At 40.8% G+C, this 20,913-nt stretch overlaps 2 protein-coding genes across 2 annotated transcripts in view; one reads left to right on the forward strand and one right to left on the reverse strand.

Moving 5' to 3' along the window:
* LOC141914323 (sarcoplasmic calcium-binding proteins I, III, and IV-like) overlaps positions 1-20,913 on the reverse strand; it is a 119,192-nt gene that overhangs the window by 66,624 nt on the left and 31,655 nt on the right. The window lies entirely within an intron of this gene.
* Positions 2,977-4,751, forward strand: LOC141914186 (putative G-protein coupled receptor 139). Its single transcript, XM_074805452.1, has 2 exons — positions 2,977-3,962; positions 4,664-4,751. The coding sequence occupies exons 1-2, from the start codon at positions 2,977-2,979 to the stop codon at positions 4,749-4,751; spliced, it is 1,074 nt and encodes a 357-aa protein (XP_074661553.1).

A 20,913-nucleotide genomic window follows, 5' to 3' on the forward strand; every position in this document is an offset into this window, starting at 1 on the left:
CCCCTCCGCTCAAATTTATGTATACGTCCCGGATATATATAGAGATGGGCTAAAATGGTTGACTATCGTGAAATACTCGTATGCGGTGACCTCTTGTGACCAAAACAAAAATCTTTTGCTTTCTTCTTTGAAACAAAAAGAAAGGCCGAACCCGAAAGTTATGTCGATTTTAACACATTTTGCAACTCCTTGAAATGTCAATATTCCTGAACGCTTCTCCGTGGCGGCCTCTAGCGGCCAAGACTCGAATCGACCTACGTGTAGCAAGTAACGCCAGAAAATGGAAGAGATTTAGAAGTTCACACGTCTTCCGTTTCCGGGTAGAACAAGACGTTCGATCTGCAAAGTATCGAAATCAAACGTGAAATCCTCCTAAATAATGTACATACGTGGCGCCATCTAGCGTCCAGGCCATGTTCAACAAGTTTCATCAAAAGACTCGCTGGCGGAAATTTCTGAATCTTCGCATCACGATTGGCAATGCATTTTTCTCCTCCTCGAAGCAGATGATATGCGATCCTCTTGTCTCTCATCTTCAGCAGCGCATCCGTCGTGTGGTGGTGACGACGCTCACAATGATGATAAAAATACTGAACGAAACGACGATGAAACGACGAAGACGGAAAATATTTCGGAATCAAAGCCGAAACGACGAAGAATTCGATACGGTTAATGTTCGAATTGAACGATCGATTACCGAGATGCTGAAGATTCTTTCGATTCTTTGCAGTTTTTTTTTCGAGATGGAAATATTTTATATCATCTCACGCGCATAACAAGTCGTATCGATTTCATGGGAATGTGAAAATATCTTTTTTGTTCTGTTCACAAATCGTGAAGTGTAGCACCAGCCTCAGGCGTAGAGACACTTCTGGATTTGTTTCTCTTTTCATTGAAAACTTTTTTCCGTCAAAAGTAAAAGCGTGCACAGTTTCATTTGGCATTTATCATGGCCAGTCGGTCGATCGATTTTCTGGGGGAAGGTGATAATATTTTTGGCGGAGTGGAACTACTATGTGGAAACACAATGCTAGTACCGTTAAATCGAGAGGTCAGGGAGAACTCACCCTCCCGAAAACTTTGAACAAGTTGAGCATAAAAAGATGAGTTTCCAAACGGTGTAAAAGGTAAACAGGCCAAAGTCCGTGCAACCGATGAAGATACGGCCAAATCTATTGATCTGAGCTTTTGAAGCTGTTAATGATGGGCAGATCTCAGGACGGAGGACGGAGTTACTCACTCAAAGCGAGGGGCTTCCTGCTGTCGACCGATTAACGATTCCTCGAAAATTCCGGGGCGGGATCTTTTTGACATTCGTCGGGAAAACTCGAGATCGCGTTACAACGTCACCGGCATAATAACGTTGCCGGGGAAACGACGAGAACAAATATAACCGTCTTTATTGTTGGTAATATCGTCTTGCGTTGAATCGGGAGCCGCGCGGCCAGTGATTGGATTCAAACACTCGATCACGATCTGATCGGCAGCCGACACCTGGTATCGACTGGGTTTCCGACGGTGTGTATGTCAGCGATATGCTCGTTATGATTCAATCATGGCTTGTCTTAGAACGGACAGATGAATACTAAATCGTTAAATCCTCGGCTGAAATCAGGGCAGAATGTCGAAACTGGTCATCGGATTTAAGGTTAGCACAATCTAGCCGATGAAGCATTGAAACCTATATGTTACTGCGATATACGATATGATATATGATATGATCTTTGGTAATGATATATGATATGATACCTGTTAAGTAGGCTAATAAGTTAGTTATTTGAGTCCAAAAACGCATCGCAAAAAAACTAAGGATCGGTTTTCTGGCTTGTTCATTTGGAGGACTGAATAATCCCGTTCTGTTAACATCGGAGAGCCGCATGTAATTTCCCAGACAAAAGATAAATGCTTTGAAGAGAAGTAACTTCAAAAACATGCCAAACAACAGTGTTTTAACAATGCTATTGTTTTCGGTCGCTATACTGCACAACGGTCGACTTTCTATGTCGCTGTATGAAAAATAGCGAAGGAAATGGAAATCTCGCTAGAACTCGTGATTTTGCCTAGATCCGACTATACCCCAAAAACATGTACACGCCTGACATTTCAATTATCATCTGCTGCTTTGTTATCGATTGTTTTTCCTAAAACGTTATTTCTGTACATTTTTAATGAATCGATTAGACTCAGGTTGATAACCCGCACCGGAGCCGCGCAACGGAAACTTTTCTCTCTTGGGAGTTTAAAATTCTTTTCCATAACATGATTGTTAGAAGAACGGGCAAAATTTTAAATCTGACTAACAACAACTAACTATTTGCCGTCCTATTTTCCAAGGCACCGTTAGTTGCATAGCTAATATTTCCATCGAGGAAGGACACCTTGCCTTCTGCTGGCAAATCAAGATGTGCTAGTATAACTACTATAATAGCGAATATCAAAATACAGTGAACCTCCGATATACCGCCAGCCCATATACCGCCACCCCGCCTACCGCCAAGTTTTCTCAAAGTACATCTCTATACAAATACATAATAAAACACCCCCAATATACCACCATAATCTCTAAAGCGCCAAATCGTTCTGCATCGCCTTCGGGGGTTGACTGTTTTATACAAACGATTTACGCGTATTTACAGAGTATAAGTTGTAAAATTGCAATTGCCATAAAGAGCTCGATGTCACATTTGAAAGTTCGAAGCAATTGCATCATTATTTTTGTTCGAGGTGTTATTATCTATCTAACAACTGCAACGTTTTCATCGATATTTCACAGAAAAATAATTTTATCAATACTTTGTATTATGACCAATTTGAAGTGGTTGTCCGTATGAGTTGACAAGAAGCAAGAACGTCCGGGCATCAGTTCTGCCGCAGCAATTTGACAGCGTTGGCGATGGAACGTCGTCGGAAGATGGAACAGCCGGTCTAATGCAGGCAGGCTTGAAGGTCCCGATGACTTCTACGTAGTGAATCGTCATGGCGGCTGAAGCGAACGTAACCCGCGAAGAAGCATGCGCGCAGCAGTATGCTCAATGGTCTGGTCGTTTCTATATCAATGTGTACATTCTAACTCCGATTATGTTCGCGGGCTCGTTGATGAACACTCTAAACGTCGTCGTGTTTACCAAGTTAAAGTCTTCTCATCCTTCAATACACTTGTTAAAATGTCTCGCACTAGCAGACATCGGTTTGCTGTTTGGTCACTTTCTTGCGGATACTTTGCGCTATCTGATTTTCTACATCAATAACGGCGATAAAGTTTTCGCCGATCCTTTTTCCATTTATCCGAAAATGTACGCGTACGGAACACGGGCATTGCGTATAGGATTTGTGTATGAGCGCAACTGGTTGACTGTTCTGATACAAATAGAACGATTACTGACTGTTTTATACCCGTTAAAAGCGAGCCAATGGTGGACGAAAAAGCACATGAACCGAATCATCGGCGCAGCTACGGTCCTGTTCTTTATTTGGCCCAGTTATTTCCCCCTGACCCTTAAAATAGAAGAATATATGGACCCTTGTCACGGACCTATTACTCAACTTGTTCACAAATATCCGAAAATATATGTACTATGTAATAAACTTATAGGTCCGATTTTTAGGTTGGTAATTCCGTGTGGTGCAGTACTCTCGATAAATACAGCCCTCATCGTAACCTTGTACGTGAAGTTCAAACAACGCCAACAATTAGGCGGCACCTCACAAAAACTGTTGACAGGTGATTCTAAAGCAACTCGTATGGTTATATCGATGAGTGTAACCTTCCTGGTTCTAGAACTACCTGCAACGTTTTCTAAAGTGCGTTCGTACGCGCTGCCGAATGCGGTTATTTGGGAATTAGCGATGGACATAGCGTACGTTACGAGTGATCTTAATTCGTGTGTTAATTTCATTCTGTATTGTATCGTCAATAAACAATTTTACCAAACGTTGAGGCAAATCACTTGCAAAACTGGCAGGTAGGTAGAGTTTTTTAGAGTTTGTAAAATAAAAGCAAAAAAATTTTAGACTAATATATTGTGCGAAAATTTCCGGTTTTTTACCCACTTCAAGATTCGTCTTTAGTTTATTCATATATTCCACCAAACAGTCCAGTTCAATTCCACACCTACTTCACGTCGTCCTTCCTATAGACTATCACAAATCACAAAAGCATAGACGAGAGAAATGAAATAGAAATAGACAACATTTTCTCTAGATAATCAATTTTGTATATACCTTTCTCATTATGTGGCACTGATTTGTAGCATATCAAAAACACGTTGAGACCCAATATATTCGACTGTTTTATTCTAACATTATTTCATGGAATTTTAAATGTTTATTCCTGTTATGAAGTTTAAAGAACATGATATTAGTGGAGATTGGGTCCATCACTTCTTTCAGATATGGCCCCGAATTAGCCATTATACTGTTTAGCAACATCGAAGATGCTGACAAGCATGAAGTGGGGTATTATAATAGCCAGTACCCAGACGTGAAGAATGAATAATAAGATCCAAACACCCACCATTCACAAATTAAAGAGATTACAAAAGAAGTTTACTTGAATTTGAAATCAACACTAAAAGGCCATGGCAATTCGTCGGGTGCGATAAGGTGTTGGTGCCAGAGTTTCGGGATGAACTGTTTGAAGACGAAGATTCCTGTGTTTTTAAAGTTTGGAATTCACATCGAATTTCGTCGATGTCACTGTAAACCGGGTGATCAACAACAGCGGAGGCGGAGTCGTCTGCGTGGAATATTGAGAAATTGAGATCCGTGCAATTTGCTCGCGCGCCGCGTCGAAATCGCCTGCGGCAATCGAGGATAATAGGCCATTCAAATCTCATCACCGACAGAAGAAGATACGATAGTTAGGTTTAATAAGATGTATATGCGTGGATACGACGAGAGAATGTAGGAGTATAAGGGAAATATTTCAAATCACATACATCGTTCTGTGTGGATTAGTCGATTTTTTGTCCACTCAAAATCGATCGTGCCACCTGAGAACATCATGTATCTGTCGCGTCCATCTTGTATTACTATGTTATCCTCGTTAAAAATTCCCCGATTCCAACATCTTCAACCGCAGATCAACAGAACCGAAACCACTTCAATATCTACTCTGTATCTTTGCCCTCGGGGTAGTCATTATAACTCTCCATTTCTCAATCTTACTGTCTTTCCTCAATCAATATTCACCACACAGTCCATCACACTCCCTCCTCCCTTATGACCAGTCCTTTTCCTTCCAACTCCTTGTCCCTCCCGTATATCTTTTGTCTGACCAATTTGAGATTTAGTTCTACAAATCGTGCAGGTTTCCCTTCTTTCCCTTGCCTTCATTCTATTCTGCCACATTTTATTTTGAATTTTTTATTTTTGTTATTACTCTTCTCAGTTCTCTGTAATAAGCGTCTGCCTATAAATACTGTTGTTTTCCATTGACTATACTCATTCGCCTGATGAAGCAACTTTACATTAGTAGCGAAAGCTCATGCGTCAAATAAATAGTTAAATAGTTTGTAAATGGTCTAAATTTTCAAGGTTACACTATCTTTTTCTGTCCTCACATGCATCAGCGCTATCCATTTTTCTCAATCTTGACTGATTCAATCGTTCACACTTGTCTCATACCGCTTTCCTTATCTTCCACTTTATTTGGGGAGACGTTCGCGTCTAAAAAATCAATTCAGACAAAACGACCCATCAACTTTACCAATAGTCTATCGGACTCCAAGATATTCCATGTCCTGTTTTTAGCACGTGGACTGTACGTATGGATGTTACCATGCCTTAGATCGCATTAGCGTTCATCAATATCAGTGTTCTATATATTGATTTTTTCTTCTCACGAAAAAGTGGCCCTAATGACCTCCGAATTTGATAGAAAATCATCTTCCCATCAGCTTCCGAAAGATGTAGCATCCAATGAAAATAGACCATATGCGTAGAAGGTATACCATCTATCGCAAATAGGGTGTAACGTATGATTTGGTCACCGACTAACCATCGAAACAGGGTCATTTACGCTTCAACTTTTTTTTCTTTTATAGTCTATATACAACATCACACTCGTTTGTATTTAAGCTTTCCAGTCTCAGCTCTTAAAAATCCACCTTGGAAACCTGCTCGTAAATAAAGATGTGCTAAAGCTTAACTAATAGAAGGAACGATATAAATATATATACTGGTTCTGAAATTTCTTTTGCTAGAAAGAGAAACCACCACAAAGCTCCAATTTAAACGTCGTTTTCCTTACAGCGAAGTTTGCACCATTATTTTGATCGAGGTATTATTATCTATTACTACAACTGCAAAGTTTCATCGATATTTCAAGATATATTTGAATTATGTAAGGTATATTATTGTCTATGTGATTTTCCTGATGCAACAAAGAGCGTGCATCAGTTCTGCTGCAGCGATTTGACAGCGTTGTCGATGGAACCAGCCGGTCAAAGGCATGCGTGGAGGTCCCGATGACTTCTACAAAGTGAATCGTAATGGCGGCTAAAGTGAACGTAACCCGCGAAGAAGCATGCGCACAACAGTACGCTGATTGGTCTGGTCGTTTCTACACCAATATGTACATTTTACCAACCGATTATCCTCATCGGATGGACGATGAATATTTTAGTTATTGTCGTGTTTACTAAGTTAAAGTCTTCACATCCTTCAATACACTTGTTTAAATGTCTCGCAATAGCCGACATCGGTTTGCTGTTCGGTCACTTTTTGCGGATACTTTGAGGTATTTGATTTTCTATATCAATGACGGCGATGAAGTTTTGCGCCTGATCCTTTTTCCATTTATCCGAAAATGGTCTTAAATCATAAGACCGGTCTTAAATTGTTAGATTGGCTATAGAACTAAGTTGGTCTTAGACTAGTCTTAAGTCTAAGCCATGACTATGCAACCAGCCCCAGTGTTTTAACAATGCTATTGTTTTCGGTCGCTATACTGCACAACGGTCGACTTTCTATGTCGCTGTATGAAAAATAGCGAAGGAAATGGAAATCTCGCTAGAACTCGTGATTTTGCCTAGATCCGACTATACCCCAAAAACATGTACACGCCTGACATTTCAACTATCATCTGCTGCTTTGTTATCGATTGTTTTTCCTAAAACGTTATTTCTGTACATTTTTAATGAATCGATTAGACTCAGGTTGATAACCCGCACCGGAGCCGCGCAACGGAAACTTTTCTCTCTTGCGAGTTTAAAATTCTTTTCCATAACATGATTGTTAGAAGAACGGGCAAAATTTTAAAACTGACTAACAACAACTAACTATTTGCCGTCCTATTTTCCAAGGCACCGTTAGTTGCATAACTAATATATCGATCGAGGAAGGACACCTTGCGTATCTGCTTGCAAATCAAGATGTTCTAGTACAACTATAATAGCGAATATCAAAATACAGTGAACCTCCGATATACCGCCCGCCCATATACCGCCACCCCACCTACCGACAAGTTTTCTCAAAGTACATCTCTATACAAATACATAATAAAACACCCCCAATATACCACCATAATCTCTAAAGACCCGAAATCGTTCTGCACCGCCCTAGGGGGTTTATTGTTTTATACAAACGATTTACGCGTATATATATAGAGTAAGTTGTAAAATTGCAATTGCCATAAAGCAACCCCAAAGGTCACATTTAAACGTTTGAAGCATGCATTATTATTTTTGATCGAGGAGTTATTATCTATCTAACAACTGCAACGTTTTCATCGATATTTCACAGGAACTTTATTTTATCAATACTATGTATGTTGACCAATCTGGAGGGGTTGTCTAAACGTCACGATTTGCCATGAAGCATTATGAACGTGCGTGCATGTTCTGCTGCGGCGAGTTGACAGCGTTGTCGATGGAGCATATTCGGAAAATGGAACAGCCGGTCTAATGCAGGCAGGCTTGAAGGTCCCGATGACTTCTACGTAGTGAATCGTCATGGCAGCTGAAGTGAACGTAACCCGCGAAGAAGCATGCGCGCAGCTGTATGCTCAATGGTCTGGTCGTTTCTATATCAATGTGTACATTCTAAGTCCGATTATGCTCGCGGGCTGGGTGATGAACGCCTTAGTTATTGTCGTGTTTACCAAGTTAAAGTCTTCACATCCTTCAATACACTTGTTGAAATGCCTCGCAGTAGCTGATATCGGTTATCTGTTCGGTCACTTTATATCCGACACTTTGAGGTATCTGATTTTCTACATCAATTTCGGCGATAAAGTTTTCACCGATCCTTTTTACATCTACCCAAAAATGTACGCGTACGGAACTCATGTCGTACGAATGGGATTCATGTATGAGCGCAACTGGTTGACTGTTCTGATACAAATAGAACGATTACTGACTGTTTTATACCCGTTAAAAGCGAGCCAATGGTGGACGAAAAAGCGCATGAACCGAATCATCGGCGTGGCTACCGCCCTGTTCTTTATTTGGCCATGCTATTTTCCCCTAACCCTTAAAGAAGAAGAATACATTGACCGCTGTCATGGACCTCACAGTCGGCTAGTTTTCAAATATCCGAAAATATATTTACTATGTAATAAACTGATAAGTCCGATTTTTAGGTTGGTAATTCCGTGTGGTGCAGTACTCTCGATAAATACAGCCCTCATCATAACCTTGTCCGTGAAGTTCAAACAACGCCAACAATTAGGCGGCACCTCGCAAAAACTGTTGACAGGTGATTCTAAAGCAACTCGTATGGTAATATCGATGAGTGTAACCTTCCTGGTTCTAGAACTGCCGGCCACGTTTTCTAAAGTGCGTTCGTACGCGTTGCCGAATGCGGTTATTTGGGAATTAGCGATGGACATAGCGTACGTTACGAGTGATCTTAATTCGTGTGTTAATTTCATTCTATATTGTATCGTCAATAAACAGTTTTACCAAACGTTCAGGCAAATCACTTGCAAAACTGGCACGTAATTTCTTTGATAGAGTTTGTTAAATAAAAGCAAAGAAATCAAGAAAAACAGTGGTTCGCGCAACATTTTCCAGAATTTCACCCACTTCAAGAACACTTCTAGTAGAGTTGTATTTATGGACTTATTTCTGTCTTTAATAGTCTGTATACAACATCACATTCGTTTGTATTAGGCTTTCCCATCCCACCTCTGAAAACGATCTAAAAAGATTACAATGCAATGAATTAAGAGCCATTGCTGATTTCATAGTGGGAAGGGCGAACAAATCATCAGCCGATGCCATAATACTGTTCATGAAGGCTTCAATTTCTTTCAAAAGGATCCATAGACCTTACGTTTAAACATTGATGATGCCACGAAAGGACGCGTGGAGGTAGTTATCATTCTCTAGGAAGCGTTTCTGAAACAGCGTCTTGGTTGAATGTTAACATCTCGACCTTTTGGCTCCGTTCGAGCGCGAGATTCTCAGAGTCGGGATCAATCTGGCTTTGATAAACGGATCAATTGACGCGAGCGTACATAAGCAGGAGTGAGATCCATTGTTATTGATTTATAAATTCCGTATGTCCGCCAGCAGCAGATAGGCGGCTGCAACAACAGCCAACAACAACTAAAAACCGTTAGTAGTGAAAGTACTTACGATAGCAGCAGATACAAAAATATCCATCGTGCCTACAGGTGTCCGGAGGCAAAAATGATGGTTGTTAGAGACTAACATAAAAGTTATGATCGCTTGATTACAAATCAATTTCAGTCTTAGAAAAAAAAATAGTCTAAAAACTTAGAACTTTACAAATCTAATGGAGATCGTTTCTCGAATTTTTGAAGTTCAACGTGAAAGTTAAAAATGTTGGAGATCGCTAATGACGATACACATTAAAAAAAACGCATGCAAATTTCCGAGAAGCTTTTCCGAAAATACTTCACGTAAAGATCACGACCGTCGCTCATAGAGAAACAACAGACAAAACATATTCTTCCTCAAGTCTTCCATATGATCTGCGCACGCACTGGTCTCCTCAGATGTTTCTTCGCTAAGCGGAGACAAGCCGCTGGGAACCGATGCACGTGTAACGCCCGTTGCCGAATTTCATCAAACAACAATTCGCAATCTGTACGGTATCGATTCCGCGTTGTCGACGACAAAATTCATCATCATCATAAACAACGATATCGATTTGAACATCGACGAAGTGAAACGTTTGATTCTCCTCGATTTCAAAAGCGAACCGATACCGACAACTAAACACAACCCGGATTCATTAGATCTTATGTTCGTCGTTGCGACGCGATGTTGACATTCGATCATCGCATTCCGTGTAGTTCCGAGTTTGTAACTTTTCCCCGCTCGACAATGCGTTCGCCTCGGTTTTAGGAAACATGATAATCGACGTGTGGGTGATCGAGTCGTTGAAATCGAGTCATCTCGAGGTAAAGTGAGAATTGAGTCGATAATTCTGGTATACTGTATAGAAATGTGAATGCTTGCCACGCTGATTCCGTTTTCGCAACTGTTCAAATTGTTTGGAAGCAACAGGGCAAACGAGCAGCTCGCTTCAAGCCGTAAACCTTTCATAAAAACAAAAGGGAATTTTTGCTAGGTTGAGAAGATACACAATGTCTGTATAATGATGAATACGTCTGAAATCACGGGATAGGATTCCTCTTTTTGAGGAGTCTTTATGAAGTTGTGCGCGTTTGCCCGTCGATATCAAGTTGTTCAATGTAGATACAATAACTGAAGGTCTTCATGTAAGTCGATAATAATTTTACTGAATCGTTGAAATCATTGAGAATGAGAAAGTTGTCATTTATAACTTTACTGAATCGTCGAAGTTTATCGAAAATTAGAAAGAATTATCATATGTAGTTAGAATAGTTCATGGGCTCAAAATGAATGGCGAGGGTAGGTTTCTTTCAAGAGCACCGACGTTTCCCAAATCTGATCTGATCCCAAGATGAAAGTTCGACGTAGAAAGCTAGTAAACTAATGTACAGAAAAGTTGGATCTCCTTGTTTCAATATCCACAGGTAAACGCGGTGAGAGTTTACAAGATTATTTACCATTTATCAAAGATTCGTGGATGAACCTTGACCGTTAACGTAGAATAGATACAACAATACGATTAGAACTTAACAGGTTAATTAGTTTATTTGACGCACTCACTAACCGGGTGAAGCTACTGCACAAAAGAAGCGAAAGCCCGAGCGTCAAATAAACTATAGTTAACCTATAAAGTAAAAGTACTATTCATTTCATTTTATCCATAATTCTTGGAAAAGGTTTATCCCTGTTGTTTTAATGCCAGCAGTAAGACTATTGTGAACAACCAGTGACGCATAGAAACGTCACATCAAACTTCCTTGTGATGTCGATCTAGGAAATTTTTAAAGTATAATTACGAAATTGCAGCAACGCAACCGACAACCGCTGATAAGAAGATCACGAAACGCTTATTGGTTTAAAAATATTGCCTAGATAGATTTCGATGATGAAGCGTCAAGAATTAAAAGAACAAAGTCTCGTCTCTTATGGTTATGACTAAATGGGTCCAAAAAATCAAAATGATCATGTTTAAAAATTCGATTCGTCAACTTAATGGCGAAATAAGTGTCCCGAATCGAGTACACATTGGAACAAGATGCAGGGGTCCCAGGGCACATTGGACCGACAAGCTAAACGTGTGTGCATGCTCCCCTTCAACCAAAATGCGTTCAAGAATTGAAATGGGTTCAGTCTAGGTCTTATCATAAGTCACTAACGATTGATGTTAGTAACTGAGTCGAGAAACAAACGGAAGATCTGATAAATAAATGGATACCATGGTTATAAATTCCACCACAGTGGAGAAAATTCCCTTCCTGACAGCGAAAGAAGTGTCTTGAATTGATACACGATGTAGTGCGTCCAGGGGACATTGGAGTCAAACTTCTGTGCTCCTAGACTACTCTCATTTAAAAGTTGAGTAATTGAAATTGGTTGGGTCTAGTCTTTTATAATGGATGACAGAAACAGAGTTGAGAAGCGAATGGCTATAAATCTGATAAATAAATGGATGAGGTGATAAATTCCACTTCGGTTAAGCAAACGGGATGTTCCCTATTTTTCCAACCCGATAACAAATGACTTATTTATGAGGAACGCCATTCAAGATTATACGTGTAATTGAAAAAGAGTAGATAACCTAAAAGACCTTTCATTGTTTTCCACAACTAAAAGACATGTCGTGTCTTAATATTTCTTGTCTTGCACTTTAGATCAACTAATATTTCTTGGTTTTTTGTCACTTTCAGGTACGGCAATGCCAACAGCCATCGACATTACCAAAACATCAGCGAAAATCTGCTGGCACCCATTACAAAACTACTCCATCGATAAATACGTACTGTCCTACTGGCGCATCGACTGGGAGGACTACGTTTACAACGCAACAATCGTCGCCCCGGATGACGCCAACAGTAACGAACGAGCGTGTTACGATCTAACATCATTGTTACCGTGGAAAAAGTACGGCGTCGTAGTAACGGCGTTCGCGAAAACGGAGCGGAGTCCGAGAAGTGACCGGCTCGTTTTCAAAACTAAAATTGACGGTAAGTGCTTTTATAGTTTTGACTTTTTTTATTCTCATTTTGTAGGGGCCAGTCTTAATCTCATCCTGAACATCTCTTTCCAAAAAAAGAAATTACCAATATCTTTAATAGTGATATCAACAATATTAACTACAGTCACAACTTCAACAATGTTCCATACCATTTCTACAACTTTCTACACCATCGTCAAACTTATTATTTATTTTGTTTATTCCAATAACTTAACCTTCAGACATTTTACCAATAATTCAATTCTCCAGGGCAAAGTTTCATAAATGCGAAGGCAAAATAACCCCTGGGAACATTTTGAAATTTGTCATTTATAACCATGGTTTCTCATTGTTACTATGGTAGTTGTCACCCGGGTTGTGACCCCCTAGGGGTAACCTCGATACTCAGTCTATGAAACCAAGCCCAGTTATACAGACGTATCATCAATTTTTCTCAACTTCTCAACCGATGCTTCAATCACATCATTGTCCTGCTGCTCTGCGAATTCAACAGAATTTTTTATACGACTGCACTGTTTTTTTTCAAACGGATTGAGTGAGAAAAAAAATCTAAACGCTGTTGCTGTTGTTAATACCCCTTGTGCCAAGCAGCTTTGAAAACAGATTGTGGACAAAATCCACGGTGTTAGTCGGAGGAAACAGCCGACATATCCCACCGGAAATTTATATGTCGGATTTCAGCACAAGACTATCAATCATTGGCCCTTCAGTTCTCTGTCTGCGCAGTTTTCTCGTGGGCGTGGCTTAACCAAGGTCTATGTGTGATTGACAATCGGAGATTTGAGATTCTGGCGCGGTAAAGGCAATGTAACAACCTTACCAGATTGTTATGGGAGATTTCCGATCATTGCATGCAAGGTTTTAACAAGTATTTAAGCCTTTTGTTGCCCACACAATGTTCCCATGTCATAGACAGGTCAAAAATTACATTGCAAGCCTTAGATAACTAGCAAAATTTTATTTTTTTTGCATTTTTGTTACAGGTTGCATGTACCACCCGTGCGAGTACGGCAAGTGCATATCAATCGATGAGAAACCAGGCTATAGGTGTAACTGTGATGCCGACTATTACGGCCCCATGTGTCAGTATTACAACGCGTGTCGAGCGACGCCGTGCCTAAACAAAGGCATATGTACATCAGACGACCTAGGTGGCTACACGTGCCAGTGTCCGTACGGGTATTTCGGAAAGAACTGTACTCTTTACAACCCGTGCATCAATCGGCCGTGTCGCAACAATGCGAGCTGTTACAACACGACTTTAAATTCGTATTTTTGCTCGTGTCACCCTGGTTACTACGGCCAACAATGCCAACATTTGAATCCGTGTCACCTGTCGCCGTGTCGTAACGGCGCGACCTGTTACAATATTTCCAGTTCCAAGTACGGTTGCACCTGCACGTTCGGGTACTACGGTACCGAATGCCAGACGCTTCATCCGTGTACGCTGCATCCGTGCACAAACAATGGCACCTGCATTCAAGAGAACGGTGCCAATTTCAAATGCGTCTGCCCGATCGGATACGAAGGCGTCAACTGTGAACGATACAACTACTGCCTAAGCCAACCGTGCCAAAATGGAGGGAAGTGCTTCCATATCGATTGCTCAATAGGTAAGTTCAGATAGAATAGCATTTATATCTTCTAGAGAAGGTTTGCGTCGTAAAACAAAGGTACAATATACCCAATACCACGATTACCTCCAGTCCTGGTGGTCGTTTACCTGGATTTTGTAGTTTCGCCTCGTGACAGTAAGAGGATATCATCTGAGGGATTGTCCAGTTATCATATCAATTAGAGGATTTCGTTAAAACTTGTTATTTTCTGCCCAAACTCCAATGACAAACAAGTTCTGTTGAAAGTACAATTTTGAAATGGATGCTTTTTCTGGTTTTCGAGCAAAAGTCATAGTCTGTTTTAAACCGTATTTGGTCGAGGACAAAAAGTGGATGTACTCCTTCATTGCCAAGAATAAAACTGCATGATGTCCAGGTATACGATACACATCAAGGCCAACATCATTTTCAAGGAAGAAAATTGTCGAGTGCGTGATGCACTACAAAAACATCATCATCATCTTCATCATCTTCACAGCGGCTACAACAGTCGAGTATTTTCTCAGAGGCGAAGTTGTTCTTTTAACACGCAAGAAACCACACCGCCCTTCGCCCGTAATATACGTACATGTAGTTGCCGCTTGTAATGTAATTGTCACGCAACAGACGTTATCATCACTGTTTATAGTAGGCCTACGTCTCTTTTTGTTCTGAGCATTTCGTCAGCTCGATTCCAGCGGAAGAGAAGATAAGCGCTCGAAATGATTATTGTACCACTCTCGAGGGCGAGAGAGGGAAACAATTGACGCACCAAGCTAAAGGGAATGGGGAACAGGGTCCCGTTGTATGAAGTTGGAATCATATTTCTGGTTTTATTGGGATTGGTAACTTCATGTTTTTAATGAGGAAAAAAACGATCAGGGGTGGATGTAGGATCTGGTGCACCCCCAAAATGGTCATATTCGTTGCATTAAAAGGGCATCCCTAACAGTTTAACATTTCCATTTGCCGTAGAATTTTACGGCAACTTGATGTATTTCTAAGGGGTGCGCACCTTCTGAACCCCTCCATGGGTCAAACCCTGAACGCTTATCACTGTTTTATCAAACTAAAAATGTAAGTACCTGGTAAAACTTTTTTTGTTTAGCCGGGCTCTGGTCATAAGCTAATAATCCGTCGTAACCGCGAAGCTGTCGCCGGGAGCGGAAAGATCGTGTGACTAAGAGCTTATGAAAACGGATTTTGTCTTATACAAATGTCAACTCAGAGTGTCGGAGAGTGGGAAGCTAGTGGCTGGTGAATACCACCTTGAAAAAATTATTCATGTTCTGAAAAACGTCAGGTCAAATCGTGCTAGCGACGTGTCAATGTGACAGTAACTAAAAGCCATCCGAAAAATAAAACGTTTCTGTCGTCAACATTCATGGCAAATTTTCACTTGTGCTGTACCGTGTCCGCTCAATCAGCGATGGCAGTCAATGTCAGAATCGGAAAGCGAGTAAAAGTCAGGTCGTACGATAAAAAGAAAATCGCTTCACGTCATCGAGTAGTACAGTGACTACTACCTCCCGCGAGGCGACGACTTACTCTGATCTGCTGATTCAATTATACCAGACTAAGAGAGAACCGCAGAGACGTCGTCGACGTTCTTTGACCCATCAAACAACATTCCCACCGCAGGTGATACTTTTAGACGGCTAATTCGATTGCGCGTTGAAAGCCGGCTCGTTATCGAGATGGCAGCACCTGCCGGCGTCTATAACGCCGCGGGCAGTCGGTATAATTCGATTCATAGAATCGCACCGAGCCCGACAGAAAAAACCATCATTCACAACCAGTCCTCAGGCGTTGGTTGCAACTATCGTCTGATTTTATAATTCGATTTTCGCCTTGTCTTGTTTTGTAGACGAACCTTGCCCGCAAGGTGGCACCACCTGCCGGAAGCAGTGCAAGGGGTCTGTCAAATACGTTTACGGATGCAAGTGCCCGCCAGGACGTTCAGGGCCGACATGTACGAATAAAAGTAAGCTAATTCAATAAAAAGATGAAAAGAAAGTTTCAATGATAATGATTCAATACTTTGAATCAATATAATTAGCATGTAAATTTATCGATTTTTTCGTTCCTTTGAAGCTGGTTGCAAAGAAGAGATCACGACTGACGAAAGCGGCGACATCTATTGGCCAAAGACTCGTCACTCGACCGTGCGCAAGATGCACTGTCCGTTCGGATCGTTGGCATCGAAACACGGAGGCATGGCGTTCCGTCGATGTACATTAACACCAGACGGCGTTGCTGTCTGGGGTCACCAGTCTACAATCGAGTGCATGCAGGTACAAAATTAAGGTCCCATCTTTTTAAACTAGATAGCTCACTAGATGGCGTGGGCTTGATAGCAAGACACATGTGATCATAATTAGTTAACTGTCTTCTAATAAGTTAATCATATCGATTCAAGCTTTGCACACAATCTACAATGAGCATTGGTGTCCCACTGTGTACTACTAGCACACCAGGTGGATCGTCAATTGCCATAGTAGCCTCGCTTCTTAGCCAAGTGTCTATTTGTGGATTTTGCCAATTTGCTAGTAATAAATGAAGGTATTGATTCTAAACATGTGGTAAATGAGCAGCAACGTGGGAGAAACTGAATTGTAGTTGATAATTTGTTGGTGTATTATAGATAACCCAGTAGATCATCGGTCTACTGAGATTGTTTAATCCTAATGAACGATGATACAAATTGTAGTTATCTAATTATGATACAAACAATCTCTACTTCAGATGGACTTATGCCATAGTTTGAGATTGGCATTCTTCTTAATTTATGATTATTTCACCTTTCCTTCAGAAAGATGTGTTCGTTGCCGGTAAAGAAATGGCCGAGATACGCGATCTAACCTTAAACCCGGGACACCTGTCGTCTGCGACGATCGAAGCGATTATCAACTCGATATCGAAGATCGTCGACCTGGCGAAAAAAGATAACGAGGTAAGAAAAACGATTACATCCCCCACGGGAGCAAACAGAACCGGTGGTTAAAATCCGACATCGCTGAATCCGTATAGCCATCTTTAAAACTTATAGGGAAATACTGTGCGTTTTTGTTTATTAACTTGCTTTGCTTCACGTTGTTGCAAGTTTGTTTCCCAAGACTATGCGATTGTTCATTGAGCCTAACGATGGGGCCACAGCCTTCGAAAAGTGTTGCCCGCACACTGTAAGCAGGACACAAAAGCGCTTGTCAGTAAGCACCGACAGTACAGTAAGCAACAGCATCGCACCTTATGCCATGGATAGCTACTTCTTTATTTGCATGACCCAACACGTGGCAAAGCACCAAAATCCAAGATCTGCATTTCATGTGGAGATAGTTGTTACTGGAACCGACATAACTGAAATGTGAAAATGTAGTGGCACATGCCCTGAATCAACTAGCCCTCTTGGGAGCTAGATAATCAACTTGAGGCCAAAGTCACAGTTCCTCGTTTGGAGACATTACAACGAGTCGTTATTTCATTCCGTATCAATTTTAATGGTTTCGTTATTTTTCAGATCACGAAGAAAGTTCTGATGATAATGAATAATATAATGGCGGCAAACACGTCGGTTTTAATCGACAGCAAACGGAAAAGTAACGGACCGGCAAGGTACTGGTAAACATTGTCACGTTTCGTATACTATACCTTCGTTGTCTTATATGGCCATGCCATCAATTGGAACAAACCTATCGTAGTACGGCAATGCGTCGCCAAAAAGAAAAATACGATTTCACCAAGAACACACATATGGGATGGCAATGCCTTCACCAATGACATACAGTTGTATGGCTATGCTTTTACTAGGACCTATCATCGTAAGGCTATGCTTTTACCTAGGACCTAGGCATCAACCTGATTCTCTCATCTGTAAATCACTAAACTAGACGAATCAACCCCGAATGTCGAAATTTCCCCTTAATTCTATTTTTAGATTACTAGATATCGTGGAACGCTGCCTCCAGCTGACTGATCTTGATATCGTCCGCCAGGCGGCGTTCTCGTACCCGAACATACGGGCCCAAGTTTTGGTGACGAACACGAAACTGAGCAAGAACTATATCAAATACCAGCCAGCCACTCGAGCTCGTTCACCCGTCGATCTTACGCCGTCAGAGGTAAGTATTATATGAGGCATGTGTCGGCGCTTATCCCTTCAAATAGATTACCGGTAACGTCTTATCAAGGATAAGACAGTATTTTCCATTACTGATAAGTGCTTAGCGTGACATCCCTGGTCACTTAATCCACATCAATGTCCATAGCGATGCTTTCTATTAGCGTGTGAACCGGCGGCAAGCGACTATTCGTAATATTGGCGTTGAGGCAATGGTTTTCATCAATGTCATCTGATTTGGCGACGTTTTCACGAGAAAGCGATGAACTTACCAATAGATCTAATCAAACTGATATAATGAAGAAATTGAACTGACTGAAGTAAAAATGTTTATGAAGGCCAGCTACCCCCTTGCATCGCGATGCCAAACATGGCAAGAAAGAGGAAGGATTCATCTTATTGTTACACCCAAACTGAAGATACTTTTGCCTACCATTCTTAATTGAAGAAGCACTTCAAGATTAAAATATCTAACACTTTAGCTTATATACTGTCGGCCAGGGCAAGGATGTTCAAATTAATTCTATAATACTTGACCTTTGTAAGGTGTAAAGGTGTAGGTCAACTACCGCCCACTGATCCTCTAATACTTTGGAGTTCCACGACTTAAGACAGTTCATCGATGGCCTGTGGATTAAACTAATTTAAGGGTTCACTTTTAGGGCTAACTTTTTTCAGAGTACCAAATCCTGTGGAAGGATGAACCAGGAATACCGCTATATCGCATTCTCACAATGTTGGTTAATCTGGAACATGAAGGTGCCCTATCTCAAATAAGAGTATTATTCGATTTTTCTTAGATTCTACTTTGGTAGGCCTATCGCCTTTAGTTCCGCTATCGACTCTTTACTGTAGCTCTAAGAGGATTTATCTAAAACGGAGCGAAGGTGTTGTGTTCAAGTCGAAAACCTGAGATAAACGTTTTTCCTAAGTAAACATGTTTCTAAATTAATAGTCTACTCTTGGTCGCGCTTTTATAAAATCGTCGGTATCATTTTCCCATAAGCTATAAGCCGAACATTATACAGGCACGCGTTCGTAGACTATCTAGCAATAGTTACCAGTCTCGCTTTTAAAGACTTAACCGACATCGAAAAAAATGTATAAAGACTTCGACAAATTTGTTGGTGCGACGATTTTCGTAAGAAATTAAGACAACACGAAACAGGCTACGACATAACGCATAGCTTCGGGCAGAATGTGGTTAGTCTTCCCGAAATGGATGCTTGTATTTTTCACTCGGCTCGGCAAATAATTCCAGAGTCGTTCAATTAGATCTCTTTATTCAAATGCCTGGTCAAAACAACAGCTCAGGTCAAACTACCAACTAAGGTTAACTATTGATGGAACACTTACTATAGTTTCCTTCGCTCTGGTTACTTAATTCGTCTCTATGTTCTAGGTATAAATATCTCATATTATCGTTAACTCAGTATTTCTGACTATTAGGTTATAGACGAAACGTCGAGTCGATAATTCATCAGCTTAATGGAAACTTTTCGGGCTTAATCTTTCTCGTTATATACAATCAGCTTATAGTGTATCAATCACATTGTTTTAGAATTCTATCATTCTATCCCCTTATGTCTTATATATCGAATGGTAACAAAAACTAGTTATGAAACACAAAGGTGACCGACGATGAGTTGACGATTTGAGCAACAACATGCCATAAAAAAATTTTTACACAAACACGACTGACATATACAATTCTACACAAAACAACAAGTTGCTGAATGCGCTGACGTTCGGTAGACGAAGGGTATTTGTCTGATGCTGCGAAGGCGTCCACTGAATTACCAGACGATCTTCAGGGTGAACCACCTGAATTAATGAATACAGATTAGTTTGACCAGCGATCGGTTGAAAGAAGGCTTGCCCGGCCGGAGATTTAGCCGGTGGACAAAGTGTCTGGCTGACTAGCCGAGTTTCACCTTCTTAAATTGACAATGATTGGTAAATGGGCTGATGGAACGTATATCCTTGGGGGGATGGGGAATAGAAAACATCTCATCCAGAGCTTATTTTCAGACAAATTTGATCCATCAAAGAAAAAAGGTTAATATACTGTTAACATTCAGGAGGAAAACGGCACCGAAAATAACCTAATCATTTCATTAGCAGGAACGTCAAACACTGATAGATAAATCCAACATGGCGGCCACTGGATAAATACGCTTAACAAGCCGTAATAAGTTCGAGAGTAAATAACATTAAACCGCAGCCGTCATCGGGACACCGGTCGGGTCTATCGGTACTCGTGGCATCGCTATAACAGTCTGTAATAAGAAACCCAGTTAGCGTACGTCATAATTGGCTTGTTGCGTTATGATGGCGTAATTGTTCTTGCCGACATTCCGAAAATAGACGGTGTTATTTGAGACTGCATAAGAAGTTCAGCGGCCTTAAATTCACTTGGAAGGTGTTGGGGAACCACAGCGAAAAGCACCGCGACGCCATTAAAATGTTCATCATATTCATAAAATGTCCCCAAAGACCAAGTTTCAAAGACGAATTACCACATTTATGAATCACCAACGACACGATTAACTACCTCAGTGGTTTACAATTAATCTCAATATTCAAGTTTAATTCTGGGCCGATTCGGTTTTCTATATATTCCCTATACAGTAAATATCGATAATGAAAATCAATAAT

This window comes from Tubulanus polymorphus, chromosome 12, assembly GCF_964204645.1.
Source record: "Tubulanus polymorphus chromosome 12, tnTubPoly1.2, whole genome shotgun sequence".
NCBI lineage: Eukaryota > Metazoa > Nemertea > Palaeonemertea > Tubulaniformes > Tubulanidae > Tubulanus > Tubulanus polymorphus.